The sequence below is a fragment of the Ambystoma mexicanum genome, chromosome 4q, assembly GCF_040938575.1.
Source record: "Ambystoma mexicanum isolate Mex_15411 chromosome 4q, UKY_AmexF1_1, whole genome shotgun sequence".
Classification (NCBI taxonomy): Eukaryota; Metazoa; Chordata; class Amphibia; order Caudata; family Ambystomatidae; genus Ambystoma; species Ambystoma mexicanum.
In genome coordinates this window covers 301,563,810-301,581,165 of record NC_090928.1, presented here as the reverse complement: position 1 = coordinate 301,581,165, position 17,356 = coordinate 301,563,810, and the positions used below count along the sequence as shown (strand labels likewise).

The 17,356-nt window shown below is 47.3% G+C and overlaps 1 protein-coding gene across 1 annotated transcript in view; it reads right to left on the bottom strand.

Moving 5' to 3' along the window:
- The window catches only part of SYNJ2 (synaptojanin 2), a 1,190,168-nt gene that overhangs the window by 490,227 nt on the left and 682,585 nt on the right, over positions 1-17,356 (bottom strand). The window contains exon 12 of the mRNA XM_069607872.1: positions 10,137-10,328. Coding sequence (XP_069463973.1) covers positions 10,137-10,328 — 192 coding nt within the window. The remainder of the gene's footprint in view (positions 1-10,136; positions 10,329-17,356) is intronic.

Here is a 17,356-nt window from a genome sequence, read left to right as displayed (position 1 = left end):
GACACTGAAAACACAGCCGAAAAGTGGAAACTGCAGTCATTTGGTGTGAAGCAATGAGAGAGATGAGATTGGAAGACAGAAAAACTGCTTGTGGGGTGTTTGGTTAGCTACTTGCCCATTTTTTAAATGCAGCTATAAACCAGCTCCTGATGTAATAAAGCTTTCTAAAAAGTCTGCCTTCATCCAATTGATTTATAAGCAGTATATGTGTCCTGGCATCTGCTCCTTGCACTGAATTCCTGTTCAAACAAGCATTGGGGAAAGCCAAACATGTTGGTTCTTGAATAGGCATTATTCAGACATCGTCATAATATGCCCAGGTACTAGCATAATTTGTCAGCCCGTGCCATTTTATGGGCAGGTAGTAAGTAACATTATGTCGGTGTCTGTAAAATGGGGATGCTCTGCCTGCCCAAAAATACAAAACTACTGGCTTTCCCAATGCTTTAAACTTGGTATACCCATTTTCTACATTTCTCCATCCTGCCTTCCAAAATATTCCAAAACAAGCCACTGAATATGCTCCATAGTTACACGAACGTTAATAATAATAATAATATTATGCAGAAACAGCTCTCAACATCTTAGCGCGCAGCAGGAAAGCCCGAATGCCCTCTGCCTGGGAGAATGTACTAAACGCAGCATCACTCCCAACTTTGAACGCTTTTGAGAACTGGTCTCATCCGGCCCAGCCCATTTATGAGCACGTTTATATCGCGGAGGACGGCTGGAGGGATCACTTCCCTTCGTTGGTTACTCGCCCCTTGTCATGAACCAGGTCACAACAAGAATCCAACCCCAGGTTTTCTGAACAGGACAGTCTTGTTGCTGTTGCTTTTTTCGAATCCATACTGCAAATACTTATTAGAGCATTGAAAAAACAAGAAAGCTCCTGTTCAGGACCTAGTCCACTGATTTGTTTAAGATAAAGCTCCAGCTTTTATCTTAAATATTTTTATCACTGGGTATTTTTCCTGAATTTTGGAATAAGGCTAACATAGTTGTACATTAAAAAAAAAGCCGACCGGGATTCAGCATCCAGTTATAGATATGATATATATTTATATATATATATATATATGATATGGCATTTGTAACGTGGCTAGGCGCGATGAGGCAAGGAAGGGGAAACAGAGGGAGGACAAAGACAACGATCTTACTAGGCCAAGTGACATTGAGATTGCGCAAGTTCAGGGGAGGGGGAAGGGGAAAGGAGAGGGGGGCAGTTACAGACCCAAGTGCCAGGGTTGCCTGGAGGCAGTGCGGGTGTGCAGCTGCACGGGCAGGGACCTGGGCCCGAATGAGAGAGTAGCTAGGTGACCAGTGCTTTATCAGACAGGAAATCACCAGGGGAGAGGAAGGGAGAAGCCAGAAGAAAAGAGGAAGGTGTTGAGGTGCTTCCGGAACCAGAAATGGTTCTCCCCAAGTGTCAGAGAGGCAGGAAGGCTGTTCCAGAGGGAGGCCATAGCCGAATAAAGAGATCTACCACCAACTCATTGCTTGGAGAAGCGACTGACCCTGAGGGAGTAGGAGGAGGAGCGAAGAGCTTGAGTAGGAAAGTATTTGCAAAGAGAGTTGGAGGTATTGAGGACCCAGGCCCCAGAAGGCCTTGCGGACAATGCAGAGGGTCTTGAACTTAATCCCTGCAGCCATTGGGAGCCAATGCAGAGATTTCAGTGCTGAGAGATACGATCCCTAGACTTGAGGCCAAGGACAAGTCTTGCAGTCCTGTTCTGGATGAGTTGCAGAGAGCGGAGAGTAGAAGCAGGCAGATTTAGAAAAAGGCTGTTGCAGTAGTCCAGCCTAGAGAGAACCAGAGCTCTAGAGACAGTGAGCTTCTGGGGGAAGGAGAGGAAAGGAAGAATACATCTGAGGAGGTACAGTTAGTAGTTTTACTTCTTAGCGATGTCAGATATGTGAGGAGAAAAGGAGAGTTTGGAGTCGTCGATGACCCTGAGGTTCTTAGCCTCACAAGTAGAGGCAGGAAGAGGGTCAAGGGAGGCCGGCCAGAGAGTGACAGGAAAGGAGCATGCAGGTGTGCTGATGAGGAGAATCTCCATCTTACTGGCATTGAGGCAGAGATTGTTGGCAGCACACCACTCCGGGATAGCAGACAGATAGCCAGAGATGAGAGAAGGAGAAGAGGTGGCAGAGGGGTGCCTGAAAATGAGCTGAGTGTCATCCGCATAGCACTGAAAGTTGGAGCAGACAGCGGCAATGCGGTGGGCGAGAGATGCCAGGAATTCGTTGAACAGCCAGGGAGAGAGGTTAGACCCCTGGGGAACATCACAGGTAGAGAGTGAGATAGAGGAAAGAAAGGACCCAAGTTGGACCTGGGAGGGTCGATCAGAGAGGAACATGGTTATCCAGGGACCTGATCATAGAACTGAGTGAAATGGACAGTTATCTATCTATTGCCTTGATCGATCTTTAGCTGTATCTGGCTTCTGGAATCTGAGCTTCTCAAAGCAGATTTCAAACTCGTGGGGTGAAGTCAGAGTTGACGTTCAGGGATTCAGAGAACACAATTAACAGCGTATCTGTGTAAATACATTGAGACTTGAGAGAGCATGCAAATTGGACAGATGACTAGTGAACAGGTGCGGCCTGTCAGTCAAGTCTGGAGACAGTCATCAGGCGTAATGCATGTTTCTTAGACTACTATTTAAAAGGTTGCACCTTGTGCACTTTTGGTCGGAATCGACCAATTACTTATACATGTATATGTCTATGTAGTGGTGGAGGTGTCGGCTGGAATATGGGGCGTGGGGGTCTCCAACAATATTTTTTTTTTAAAAAATTAAAAAAAAGAAACTGGTCGAATTCATGATGACCAAAAGTACAGGAAAACAATGCAGACTTTAAAATAGTCTATAAAAGCAGGTAGAACCCCATCAGGATGCAGACTGGAAAGGCTGGATGATACGAAGATCGGGAGGGGGTTATGAATAGCACTGCTGTTGATATGCAGAAGTGAGTCCCGTGTAGTATGGGGCAGAACCAAGTTGTCAATGGAGTATGCATTCTCGGTAAATCCCTGGTGTGGGCGTGTGTGTGTTCCGGAGAGCAACGTTGTATACAACTATTAGTCAGCACCACACTAAGAAGAAAACGATTACCAAGGGCAGCATTCTACATACACGAGGATACTGCACGCCCAAGCCTGTAAACATTCTAAGGGAGTCTATGTTCGCCCTGAATTCCCCTAACAAATCATACTAGGCTCCGCCCACTGCTGCAGTTCGGAGACCACCAAATCCACATCAGTATTCAGGGTGATGAAAAGAGAAATAGGTAGCATTGACAACAGAGGAGGGACAGAAACAATTGACAGCAGCTTGGCAGATATATGCAGGCAGCCTAGGATCAATTGAGCCAGCAGAGAATAGCAACTCAAATTGAGAAAAACTTCCAAGATATTACAGAATTCCTTTATTTGAGTAACTGTGAAGAGAACAGAGTATGTGTGCCTGTACAGTTCTACATAAAACACAACTGGTTGCATTCAGGAAGGAAGCGTATCCTGTTATTGTGTCTGCCAATGTGGGGAAGCACCGCATCCAGAGCGGTTAGATCTGCACAGGCTTACACTGTTCGAAAAAACTCTGTCATTTGCAGAGGGAAGGCCTGCGCCGTACCATAGTACGCATCAGTGTAATGTGTACCCAGAGGGCAACCCAAAAACCACATTTCACCACTGGGTAAAGCAGGAGTTGAATGAGCAGAAATATTTATGAGGTAAAAGTTCTTGCATGCTTATTCAAGTACAAAATGAATACCTCCCAAAATGATATGGTCATAATGAGTTCCGCGGCCTGACAAATAGGAGTTGTAGCTGTTGGCCCGCTAGGGCCCGTGGAAATAAGGACACAACACTGAAGTAACATTGAACGTCTCTATTGAATCATTGGTTACTACATACTAACTTTCTCTCACTCCACTCCTCCCCTTCAGTCCTCCTCCTCCTCCACGTGACTGGCAATCTCTTAAAGGGGCAGAGACTGGTACATCACCTTTGGACAAATGTTCAAATGTCTGGCTTAGCACTTTTCTACAAGGCAAGGTGGTCTCCCGATTATGTGTTGGGATAGTCCACTTCTTTCGCCGGGCATTGTCCTTCCTGTCGCCTCGGTCAGTTTCTTCGGGAGGGACCCACTGGTCATCCGGTGGCTCCCTCGGTTCGGGATCAGGTTGCAATCCTCCATCTTAATAAGGTGTTTGAATTGTGAGCTATTCCTTGTAACTTCACAATCTGCATTTTGGGCGGTCACCATAGTACCTTTGATGGCAACGATATTGAAAGGCTTCTGTGCATATCTGGCATCAGTTTTCTTTGTCATTGTTTGCTGAATCGGAACTTCATCTCCCACATGGAATTCTTTAGGCACTGCTCTCCTTCTCAGGTCTGTATCCGCCTTTGCTTTCTCTTTCTGCTAAGTGTCCCTTTGTATGAGTTCTGCATCTTCTTCTTCTTCATGAGCACTCGGATGTCTCACTAAGAGTGTGTGTACCTCTGCAGGTGTTTTTTTGGTGGCCTCGTGAGGAGTATTCCGGTAGTCTTGTAGTAGTCTGCATAGAGCTTGGTGGGGGTTGTTGCCGTCTACACAGGCTCTCAGCATTGTCATAAATCGTTTGGCCATAGCATTGGCTTGTGGCCATCTGGGAGTAATCTTTTGATGGGCAAAACCCATGTGCTTGGCAAAGACTGCAAACTCGTGACCATGGAATGGGGGCCCATTGTCCGACTTGATTGCCCTGGGAATGCCCCACTCGCGGAGTACTTCATCAAAGGTTGCTGCCATTTTCTTGACAATGGGGAATCTTAAAATATTTGTCAATGAATAACAGATATTCCCCGACTCCATTGGCCCATAGAAGTCAACCACAACTCTATCCCACGGTCGATCTGGGTTGTGCGTCAGCTGTAGTGGGATGGGGGCTTCTGCCTTTGCTGTGCACTTGCATGCTAAGCAATTTTTGACTCTGTTGTCAACCAACGAGTCCATGAAAGGGAACCATATGTGGCACAGCAGTTGTTTTTTTGTGGTGTCAGTACCTCAGTGTCCCTCGTGTGCCGTCTTGATCACCTGGGCTCTGAGTGTCGCAGGAATGACTAGACTACACCCCCGTAGTAGGATGGCATGGTCTTTGACTGCAATTTCAGAGTGTACCCTAGCTAGTCTGTCGAGTTCTTCTCTACACACCCCGGGTGGTTTAGTACCGCACGTCGGTAGTCATTCCACTTGTTGTTACATGTCAGACCGATGGCTAGGGCCATGGATGGGTCAGCTGCTGATGCGGTCGCGACCGCTTCAAGGGAGATTGCCGGTCGGGGTGCATTGGCGGCCACGTAGTTTATATATTCTGTGTCACCATTCCTGGTGACCGGCGAACCTGCTGGATGTCGAGACAGATAGTCGGCTGGATTTTGATACTCCCAGGACTGTGAACCATGTCGTAGTTGTATTCTTGCAGTCTGATGCCCCATCGCTCTTTCCTAGGCGGCATCTTGGTGCGTGGATTGCCGAACAGGGACAGCAGCGCCTGGTGGTCCGTGATGAGTGTGAATTTCTTTCCTATAATGAAGGTATGAAAATGTTCACAGGCCCAGACCGCTGGCAGGCTCTCTTTTTCAGCTTGAGAGTATGCTGATTTGGGAGAAGACAAAGCCCTGCTTGCGTAAGCGACAATGTGTCTGGGGTGCGTGTTCGGACCACTCATCTGTGCCAGGATGGCCCCTAACCCTTTAGAGCTTGCGTCCATAATGATTTACGTGTGCCAGGCAGGGTCAAAGTATGCCAGGCATCGACACTCTGACAGGGCCCTTTTGATTGACTCGAATGCCTCCTGGCACTCCACTGACCAATCAAACATTATGTTCTTCTGCAGCAGGCATCGTAATGGTTTGGTGAGGGACGCATAGTGGGGGGATATAGCACGCACATTAGCTGGCCATCCCCAGAAAAGATCGGACATCTGCCACTTGCACTGGTTCATGCAGGTTAGAGATGTTGCTAACCTTGTCTGGATCTGGGGTCATGCCTTCTGCAGAGAAGATGTGTCTGAAGAATTTACATTGTGCTTTGCTGAAATGACACTTTGTGATGTTGAGTGTCAAACCAGCTTCCTGGACTGGCAGGCAGGTTGCAAGCAAAGCGGCGTCATGGTTCCCCTCCTAGATGTGCCAAAAACATGTATATCGTCACTATAATTCAGCGCTCCTTTGATTGGTCTGATCACCTGCCTTATGGCCTCCTGAAAAATGTCAGCCGCAGAGGAGATACCGAAGTTGAGGCGTCTGTAGCGAAACAGGCTTTCATGGGTGGCAAAGGTGGTGATCCCTCTCGAATCAGGGTGCAATTCCAGCTGGTGGTACCCTTGGCTCAGGTCTAGCTTTGAGAACATCACCGATTTACTGAGCTGGACAATCAGGTCTTCAATACACGGGCCAGGGTGACGTTCTCTTTTTATGGTGGTGTTGGCCATACTCCTGACCACACACAGCCACAACTGTCCGCCTTCCTTGGGTATGATTACTAATGGCGACACCCATGGTGTTGGGCCTGTTGCTGGTTCGATGATGCCATCATTGAGAAGCTGGTTGAGTTCTCTTGACACGGCCTCCTGCAGGTGGAACCCTAATGTTCTGGAGTGCTGGGGGACAGGCTGTATATTCTTGTCAAACTGTAATGTTATGGGATTCCCCTTTGAGTCTTGCCAGTCCTTTGCATAAGTAGGGGAATTCTGCCCGGATCATCCCCCTTCGTGATGAGGTCTGGCCTTGCAGAGGTGGCTATTACTGTGTATACCCCTTCACATCTGTCTTTCGACAGTGGGAATGACCGGATCACGTCCCCTTCCTGAAAATGGATGTCAAGGAGGCCCAGGCAGAATGAGGTCTGATAGCTAAGGAGGCACCGCCCTTTTGCCACATTCTGGATGACGCCAGCTTTTCAGGGATCTGCAGGAACTCTTGTTCGCCAATGATGTTGACGGTAGTGCCAGAATTGACCAGAAAGCAAAATTGATTTTCTTCCATATTTACCGTTATCCTGGGTACCTCCTCTTTTGCATCTCGGTCATCCAGACGAGGTTGACATATTCATCCTGGTATGAGTAGTCTTAGTCATCCCTTCTGTACAGGGCGCGAAATGGCTATGTTCATTGTAATCTTGATACAGCTCCGGGGGTCCGTCGTAGTCATCTTCGAGTTGTGGAGGGTGGTCGTAATATTCATAGTTTTGGGCATGGTCTGTCGGGTTACACTCTTCCACAGCTCTGACATATCGCTGTGGTCCTGGCTGAAAAGACCTGTTTTGGTAAGTTGGGCCTTGGGGGGGCTCACCCATACATTCGGTTTTGTGGCTTCGGGTTCATTCTCAGGTTAGGGAAAGGTCTACCTTCTCTGCAGACGGACTGGAAGTGCCCCTCTCTTCCGCAGTTGGCGCATCTTTGCGAGAGTGCGGGGCATGTCCCCGAGTGTGGGAAGGCCATTCTGCAGCGATAGCTTTGCCTTTGCGGGCTGGGTCCTTTTTGGTTGGTTGCACATGGCCCCTCTGTCTCTTGGCCACTGGGGTGCCGGGTGGAGTGCTGCGACCAGTTCAGCGTTGTCCTGCTTTGTGCTGGAGGTGTCTGTCATGGAGGCTGCTTGCGCATCCAATCTCTCGAAGATTCTCGCTAGCTCGCTCACTTCGCCGATTGAGAGGGTTTTCTTCAGTAACTGTTGCTTGAGGGCAGTGGATAGGCATCCCTCTATAACATGTAGCCGTATTGCCTCATCCACGGAGGATGCATGGAAATGACAATGCATGCCGTTTACTCTCAAACGGTGATGAACTCATCCTCCGTCTCCTCCACTCTCTGTGTACACTGATTGAACATTTACGGTTCATAGTCTCGATTTGGTTCAATCACAAGTTTCTTATTTAGGGCATTTAGTAGTGAGGGGTAGTCTGGTTGATCCTCGGAGGGAATTGTCTAGACGATGGTCTTGATTTCACTGCCGACCAGGTTGATAAACATGTCGTAAAGGTTGGATGACTTTTTTTCCCCTGCCGCTTTCACGAAATGATTGAAGTCTTCCATCCACTCGACCCACCCAAGCCCTTTGTGTACCTGCGGGGTCATTGTGAAAGAGAGTGGCATGCGCAGCAGAGTTGATTTGGACCTGGGCGTAGGCGGTGGTGACCCCCGGTTGTTCATTGTGGCAGGTGTGGCAAATGGGGTTTGGATGCCCTATTGCGCAGGATCTCACTGGCGTAGATGTTGTAATAGTGCACGTGCGACCTGTGCGTTGCACCTTGTGCAGGAAATATCTGTGGGTGGACTGCTGACTGGCTGCCTTGGTATCCTACTTGCTTTGTGGCAGAGTGAGTGTTTTGCAAAACACACTGTCCTCTCAATATTAGTTTTGTGAATATTCACTGTTCATGACCCCTCAAGGGTTAATACAAATGGAAACGGGCCATGTCCCAGTGGCTCCATCTAGGTGGCGTGTGAGAGACACGTTTATTTACATGTGCTCTGAGCTGTTTCAGGCGTTTTAAGGTCCAGATTATATGGAACGGCTGTCGTGGGGCGGAGACAGGCCGTAGCACCAGCGGGATCGCTGGTAATGGAGAGATGGGGTAGAGCGCCCAAGCACCAACCTGCAGGTGGTGTGTTATGTGCACGTGCATCGTCCGTAATCGTAGGATGGCCACTGGCAGAATGCTGCATGGCGGACATGGAGGATGGCTGTGGAATCTCACCCAAGGAGAAGGGGCGTTGTAGGGGAAGTGCCCGGTCCCTCTCTTCTTTTCAGCCCAGGATCGGGCATGGAACTGTGCCGCGGGATCACAGGCACTCGGGATGTGCGCAAACTGCACTTGGATCAAGAGTCGGGAATGCAGGCTGGCGAGGTGGGATCACCCCCCAGTAAGGAACAGCTCTGGTTCACTGGAGACGGCATCATTGCCAGTTGTTGGGCCGCTAGTGCCTGTGGAATGAAGGACGCAACACCAGAGTAACATATCGTCTCTCTTTATTCATGGGTTACTGCGTACTAACTCTCTCACTCCACTCCTACCCTTCACTCCTCCTTTTCCTGCACGCGACTGCCAGTCTCGTAAAAGGGCAGAGACTGGTAACAGTAGCCAGATAGCTATGAATCCCTTCGTTAGAAGAGGACACATGCTGGTAACTTCAAAATTCATAGAGTGCACTCTCCTACCTCTTACCATGAGCACCATTTACTTAATCTGAGAACATTAATATGGTGGATGCATAGATTAACAGAAGGGAGGGTTGCCAAAGGCTACATAAGCAGGAACCTAGAATCACAGAACCAGCAATATAAAGGGAGGCTGCACATGGTTTCTGACTGAGCAAGCGGCTTGGTGATACTATGTCTCCTCGTGAGTGAGCATGCCAGGGCAGAGATGATGCTTTTGTTAGAAAGAGCATGCTTGAGCAAGATGTGCTTTCACTAGAATGTTCCTTGAGAAGGTTATTTACAGGCAGGAGTGTATCTTTGGTACAAAGTATCTCTTATGGGGGGGGCACCCAAATATGAGTGTGACTTGACCGAGTGCACCTCTGCAAGATTGTGTCCTGAAGTGCGGGGTGGGGAGAGGTGGTGTTTCAGATAGACTGATATCTGTTCAGAGAGTTCACCCAAGCACGAGGATTCCCGGGCATGAGTGTGCCTCGGAACGAGAAGGCCCTAGAAACCAAGGGAAATTATTTATTTGCCAGTTTCCATGGTGATCAGATTATGGGAGCACTGAGTTAGCAGCCGCCTATCAGGATGGCTCACTTCCAAAATATTGTATCAATGATGCCCATCTCCAAACTGTGCAGATAGGTTTATTTGTTTGCTGTGATGTGCAGGTAGATTCTAAACACACTCATTGTCACTGGATATGACTGAAAGATCTAATCCTGTTGAAGACTGACTTTTACTTACCAATAACGCGCCAACAATTGCATACTTGAGTGCTGCCAGCATGTGCTAACGAAAAGGGGGTGATAATCTCATAGCACAAATTAAAATACCTATATTAAAATGTCGATACATATATTGATTTGGCTTCCACCTGAAGAAAATGCTTTTAAAAGGCATATAAACATCATTACAGCAAATATCCTGCTCTTACCATGAAATTCAGATGCCCCGGAAAGTTTGGGTGAATCCAGTAGCCAGTCCGTTAGTTCGCCGGTGCTGAGTATATTACTTCGAAACTGTTTACCTCCATTGACATTCCAGGTCCCCATGGCAACACGAATCCTTTTGAAATTTGTAAACTCAAACTGACACTCTGTCATAGCTTTCAGAATGCTGGGGGTCACTGTGAGAGACGAAGACATTGATCTTTACATTAAGCACTGCACCTTGTGATATATGGTTCCTAAACAAATCTACCAATGGAGTAGTTTATACTTCTTGATACAACTAGGATTTAAAACAGACAAGGAGAACAATACATGTTCATTTTAAAATCTCCAAGACAACTGGAAGAAAGTCACATATTGACAAAGTATCCCCCAGGGTATCAATCTTAAATCTGTTGCAAATCATTCAGAAACTGCTTTTGTTTTTGTGGGTTTGATATCTTTTTTAATTTCTGAAAGTAGTCACAATTACATTAGCGTCAGGGTGTTCTTATTAGCTGGGAGTCTCATTTCTGCACAAGGGCATTCAACACAAGGGACTCCCGTTGGCTACTACAGCTTAGTTTGAATGGTGGAGTTCCAATCTCTACAAGGTCTGACTCCTGAGGTTTGCAGCCTTAACAGATCAGTGTGAGTTTTGATTTTGCAAAGTGTTAGCACCCTTTCAGCAGCCGAAACACTCGAGAGCAATAATAACAGAGGAACCAATATATTTGTACTCTGACCAGCAGAATGCCTCCCGATTTTGACCAATGATTCCTAGAATGGCTACAGGCCACTGGCCTGAATCACCAGTTCTGGTGGGCCACTGTCCCATATGGCTGCTGTCCTTAGGAAATGTGTTTTACAATAGTATTTGCTCATTATACAGAATTGTATAATAGTGTGTGGTCAATCACAGTACTGTGAACCCCACAAGAGAGTTACCCATGACTGCCTGGCAGCGTTGACGATATTGGGAGCGAGACCCTGAGGTGGATGGCAGCGGTGATGCAGCTCCCACCACATGGGGGGAACAGCTGAGCGTCTGACCCAAAGCGTGCCTGTGCTGGAGCGCCGAGACTGAGCCGTGTTCCATGCTGCAGGACAGAAGAGGAGAGACGCTTGTATAGAAGAGCTGCAGGACCTCAGAGCAAAGGCCATAGGCTTTTCCTTCAGCAGCACAAGCACAAGTCCAGGATGTTTGGAATACCATAGAGCCTACGTGAGAACCCAGGTTTAAATTCCCATAGAATAACTTGGGAAAATGTAAGGGGTACTTAAAAATGCAGCTCGAGGGACAGGACAAAATAATATTTAAATGGCACCCAGGATAAAACAAGAATAAATAAAAGAAAATAATGGAAAATGGAAACCCTAATTGAACTAACAGAAGTTAAAAGTGGCCAATAGAGAGAGCCTAACACACGAGGACTTGGGTGAAAACACCCTGCCATCCAATCCTGCAAGCAGGGCGTTCCACCAATCAGCGACAAACAGGATTAGGAGGAGTCTAGAGCCAGCTCACTCTGAACTTGTCTCTGTTAGCGACAGGGTTCCCTGTACTACTCTCCAGACCTTGGTGCATGAAGAGGAGCTGTATCCTGCCTGAAGGAGGAGTTGCTGCCTGGGTGAAGGAGGGTGGACTACCCTGTTGCACTGCTTGCCTGGAAGCAGCCTGAAGAGCCCAGAGGAAGCTGACTGGCCCTGTAGGAAGAAGGAGAGTACCCAGGCAGCACCACCTAAGCCAAAAATGTTGAAGCACTGACCCGCCTGCGGAGCCTGGGAGGATGCTAAGGCAAAAACTCTCTCAGATCCTGGCAGAGGGACCAGGACAGATGTGGGACACCTATGAAGAGAAGAGGGGCAAAAGCAATGACCCCCTGAAGAGGAGAGGGGCAGAAATCCTTGTCCCCTGAAGACTTGAGGGGCAAAGAGAGAAAGAAGGTAAACAAGATCGACTCCTGTAGGGAAGAGGAGCAACAACAAGTCCCCTTAAGAAGAGAGGGGCAAAGGAAAGAAAATCCCACAGTAAAGGGCCACTAAGTAAGAAGTGAAAATACACTTTGGAGGGGGTAAGGAACAGAAGCCAGAGAGACTGACAAGAAACCCTGGAGGAAGACAGAGGAAGGTCAAACCCCTTGTAAGGAATATCCCTATATGGCCGTATAGAGAAACCCCTGGAGATTTCTCAATGTACCCTACATCATGATCCTCTTTTGTGTGGTTGACTATTTTCTTTCCAAATGTTCTTATAGGAAAGGGGTTGGTCTTGTTAAAATCTGTGTAATATTGGACACCTTTGAAAAATATGTTCAGGGACTCTTTTGGTTCCCAGTCCACCCCCTTGCTCTGTCTTAGACCCTAGCAGAGGGTCATCCTTCCCATTGAAGACAGGGTGATAGGCCTTTATGTGAGCACTTACAAAACCAGGCCCTGTAGACCATCTCTTCTCTGATAAGGTGGCTCAGAAACCGTTCCAGCAAGTTTAAAAGATTCGCGAGTCCTGCCCCTACTAAAAAAAAAACAATGTTAGAACCGAACATCCCTACCAACTATCGCCCCATCACCAACCGTCCCTTTCCGCCTCAAAATTCTGGATACAGCGGCATACCTTTAGATTCAGGTACATTTGGAATCTAATAACCTCTTGGGTTTATGCCAATCATGATTCTGGCTGGGACACGGCACAGAATCAGCACTTCTGTAATTAAAGAACCAAATGGATGAATTCAAAGATGCTGGCAGGATTACTCTCCTCCTTTCACTCAACCTCTCTGCAGGCTTTGATTTGGTTGATCACCAAGTTCTCTGCGAACACCTTCCCTCAGAAGTTATGGGATCCCACTCTCCAACACAGACTTTCTTTTCTGTTCTTGCTTTTCGCCCTTCATTCTTTCTGATCTGGTCTAGAGATTACTCCCTCTAGCCCAAACTTCATCCTCTTCCAATGTATGCTCCTCTATGTTTATGCATTTGGGGATGTGGGGCTATCAGTAAAGATGACTTGTTATACAAGCTAACATATCAACAGACTCCTTCCAACACATCTACCACGTCTCTTCAAATATTATTACTTCAACCAACCTCCTGCCAAAAAACAGAGATATACCCGGATTTAATCCTTTCAATGTCATTCTCGATTTCTCTTTTTCTCTGCCCCTTCAAGTTAATAATACTTTACGTTCTACCAACTTTCATTTGAATGCTAAAGTATTTCCATAACAACAACAGCAAGTAAGAAAAAACACAGTTACACAGAAAACACATGCACAAGAATCCAATCAGATAAAAACCATATAAATAAATTAATCAAATTCCTATGGATTTCAGCAAATATTTCCTCACAAAATGTGCCACCCCACGCGTTGAATCAGGCCATAACAAATATAACGGGGCAGGTTTGTACTGAGAAAACCCGAGGTGCTGCAGAAGTGGTGCTAGAAAAAGCAGGACAAAAAAGCAAACAATGGGTCAAATCCTCCCTGAGAGCATCACACAAAGGGCAAGATTTGTTATCATTATCAATACCGCAGGCAGTCACTACTGCTCTCTAGAAAATACAGTTAAAATGTGCCCTTTTTATTAGAATACGTTGCACAGGATTCTCATCCCATAACAGATACCCTTGGAGACCATAGTGCGCAATAATTACATGCTTCCTGTTCGCAGGCTTCATGATTTCCAAGGACTCCCTTATCTCAGAGGTATGCAGGTGGACCCTCAGTTTCACAGATCTAAGACCACTAACAGGCAGAATATCCAATAAATAAAGACATTAGACAGCATTTATTTCGACCAACTTGGCCATCACAAACCTAAACCAAGGGGCCTTCAGATAAGGATCCTTGGAAACCAAATGTCTAATCCACTCATGAGTCAGTGCAGCTTTAGCATTAACCCACAGTCTGAGCCACTGACAGACGGGCTGTACTGAGATGATGCCACTTATGAACTTACTGCCCAATTCCAAATGGACCCCACAATTCAGGGCCGAGCGAGAGAGCCCCAGTACTCTCTTGAGAAAACCATTCTCCCCTACCTGGATAGAATAAACGCTACAATAGCCCCACACCTTCATGCCAAAGACAAGGCCGCTTTTCCATTGCATATTTTTAGCGGCAGATCGACCAGTTTGGCCTTGAACATGCCCATCGCTCTGGCCACCACAAAGGCCTGCTTGAATCTTACGGTTGGTTTGGCGACCTGGGAATCAGAATGAAAGTTTGATGAAAACCTAACTCCAAGGTAGTAAAAACAATGTACTCTAGTGATCAATGCACACTTACTAAACATAGCCTAGAATTTCAATGGGTGCTTTCACCTACAACAGGCCATAACAGCCCAGTTTTGGGGGTTAACCTTTAGATCCAAAGAATCCATAAACGGGGTATAATAATCATTAAGTCTCTGCAATGCTTGCCAATAAAAAGGTATTGCCCATGTACGCCAAGAGTGGCAGAACCCTATTACCCAACCTATGGACATCCAAGGTGGAGTTTAACAAATTATCATATAAACCATTAATGTATAAACAAAAGAGCAAGGGCACTAGGACACAGCCATGGCGCACCCCCCTGCTCCACTTGAAAAAGAGCAGTGCAACACACATTAGCTCCGCTCCTCACTGTTACATCTAAGGGGCATCAGGACCCCCCGCCTGCAGGTGTGCTTTCCTCTCATCTCGTTGCATGGCCACGCCCCTTTGGCAGCGTTGGTGGTTGCCATGGTGATAGGCTACAGCATCTGTTTCCATGGTGCAATCAGGAACGCTGCATCGCGTGGCAGATCAGCTGACCTCACCCACGACGTGGCCTCATTAGCTCTGCCTCCTCAGCAACATTTAAATGCTGCGTTTCCTTTTCGAACGCTGCTTCTATTCGTAGCATATTGAACTCACTATTCTCGTCTGTGTTTTGATTCCTGGTACGATTGTGGACTGTTCTACGGACTCCTCCTTGCCTTACGTTTTGCTTCCTTGTAATCAGGTGATGCTGACTCGGACTGTTTAACAGACTCCTGTTGTCTAGCGTCTTGTGGTTTCTGGTCCTCTCCATTGCCAACTTCCAGCCTGTCTCCTGGACACCTACTGCCTCACTTTTGGTCTCCTTCAGCTCTTACGTTACCGACTTCGGACTGCAACCCTGAACGAAGAAACTTCATTTGAGTAACCGGTAAGCCCATTGTCATGCCTTACATTGTATAACCAGACCTCCTGCCTTCTGTACCATTGTGGGGGCTGTACCCCTTGCTCTCTGAATAAACCACTGCCAGAGTTCATACCATTCTATTCGATTTTGGGGGTTCATGCACTCCTGATTGTCTTGTGCTCACTGCCATCCGATGCCCAATTACCATAACAGACTACATCTTACAACAGTAGTCTCTTTGTACCACAAGGGGAACCTCCACTAATATCGGACCACAACAAACCATCACGTGCACCTAGAACACTGTGCAGATCCAGTGCACCAACCCGGAACTAGCGCGACCCTCGTGCCATTCGAGGTACTTGCCTACACTAACCTTCCCGTTTGTTGTTTTATCGCTGTCGTTAACAGACTATTTAGTCGTTCAAGAAACAACTTTGTCCCTGCCGTGGTAAGCTCTTTACCCGTTAGCTCTCCTCTCTTCTTCTAGTATAAAGGGGGTAATATTGGGTCTCGTTTATTCCTTAGGTCCACATTCCATCCAAGCCCTATTAACCAAATACCCAGGTATTATCAGGGAAGATTCAGAGACTAATGTTCCATATTTTCATTGTCCGGCAGTGTTAACCTGCTGTTTGTTCCTTACAGCGTTGGTTTGGAGGTGCGCATGTTACCCGCTCTTTTATTTGATGTACTCCTCTGTCTGTCCATACCATCCAGCAGAGGGGTGTATCATAGAAAAGAGTTCCCTCAAGTTGATGAGGCCCAGGTTCTGGGAGAACCCTGGCTGGAGTCCAAAGGGATTGTTGCCCTTCGTCCTTCCCTCCAGCCATCTTGAGGTACTTCTCCTAGCGACCCGGCCCGTGTGGTGGTGAGTAACACTCACACAGGCTTGAGTTGAGTGATGTCATCTAGTCAAAAGATGTATTAAGGCCTGTGGACAGTTCATGGATCCGAGCACACACCAGAGCTTGTCGCAATTATCTTTATCGAACGCCGTGCTCCGATCCATGAAAGCAAGAAAGATCAGCTTGTCTTTGACAAACAATGAGTGGGCCACAACAAAATAAAGATTCAGACACTATCCGGAGGTCCCAAAGCCAGGTCTAAAGCCTAGCTGGACGGGAGAGAGAGTATGTTATTACCCTCCATCCAAAATTCTAGCCTCTCTAAAACAACCTGCCCAGAGATTTTAAACAGGGTCCATAAGAGAAATGGGCCTGTAAGAGGCAGGTGAAGCGCTCAACCTTTTCTTGTAGATTGGCTGGATGCTAGCACAAGACCAGGAGGCAGGAAACATGACCCCTGCACAGATTGAATTGAACCCTAGAGTCAAAATAGGGATCCATAATTTAGGTTCAGATAGGAAAAGGTCAGCTGGTACATTATCTCGGCCAGGTGCCCTATTTCTTGACTGACAATTTGTAGCTAGCAGAATTACACCTACTGTCAATTGTGAAGGCATCATGAAGCAAGACATAGACAACAGATTCAATATTCAAACAAAGGTTTTATTTAAGCAATAGGCCCCAAGCAGGGGGGTCATTACCACTTCAGGTAATGCATCGGGGCCCATAGTAACAGGCCCGAACGAAGCGGAACAGAAACATTTATTTTTAAAAAATTGGCCGCCGAGGAAGGGAAAGCATAGTCCCTTCTCCCTTTTCATGACGGCTTGCCACGGATGGGGAGTGGGTGCGCTGGGGATAGAAGTGTTCCCAGCGTGTTTGCTCCTGAAATGGACTAAAAAGAAGGTAAGTGTGGTTGGGAGGGTGGGGAGGGGATTCTTCGGATTGAGGGTGTGGGGTAAGGGAACAACACTTACCTCGATCCCTGGCGGGGGAAGCTGCAGCCTCCAGCTGTGTGGTGGTTCGGAGTGGGGATTACCTTGTGCTGAACCTCCTCATTGGCTGAGTGGGTGCCACACCCCCCTGCCGGGGACCAAAAGGAAGGAACGTTAAGGGGGAGTGGGATTGCCGGTCGGGCAACGCCCTGGTGAGGGCCAATGAGATTGCATGTTACTTTCTCATTCTCCCTCGCCGGGTACTAAAAGCTTAAAATGTCAGGGTAGTGTA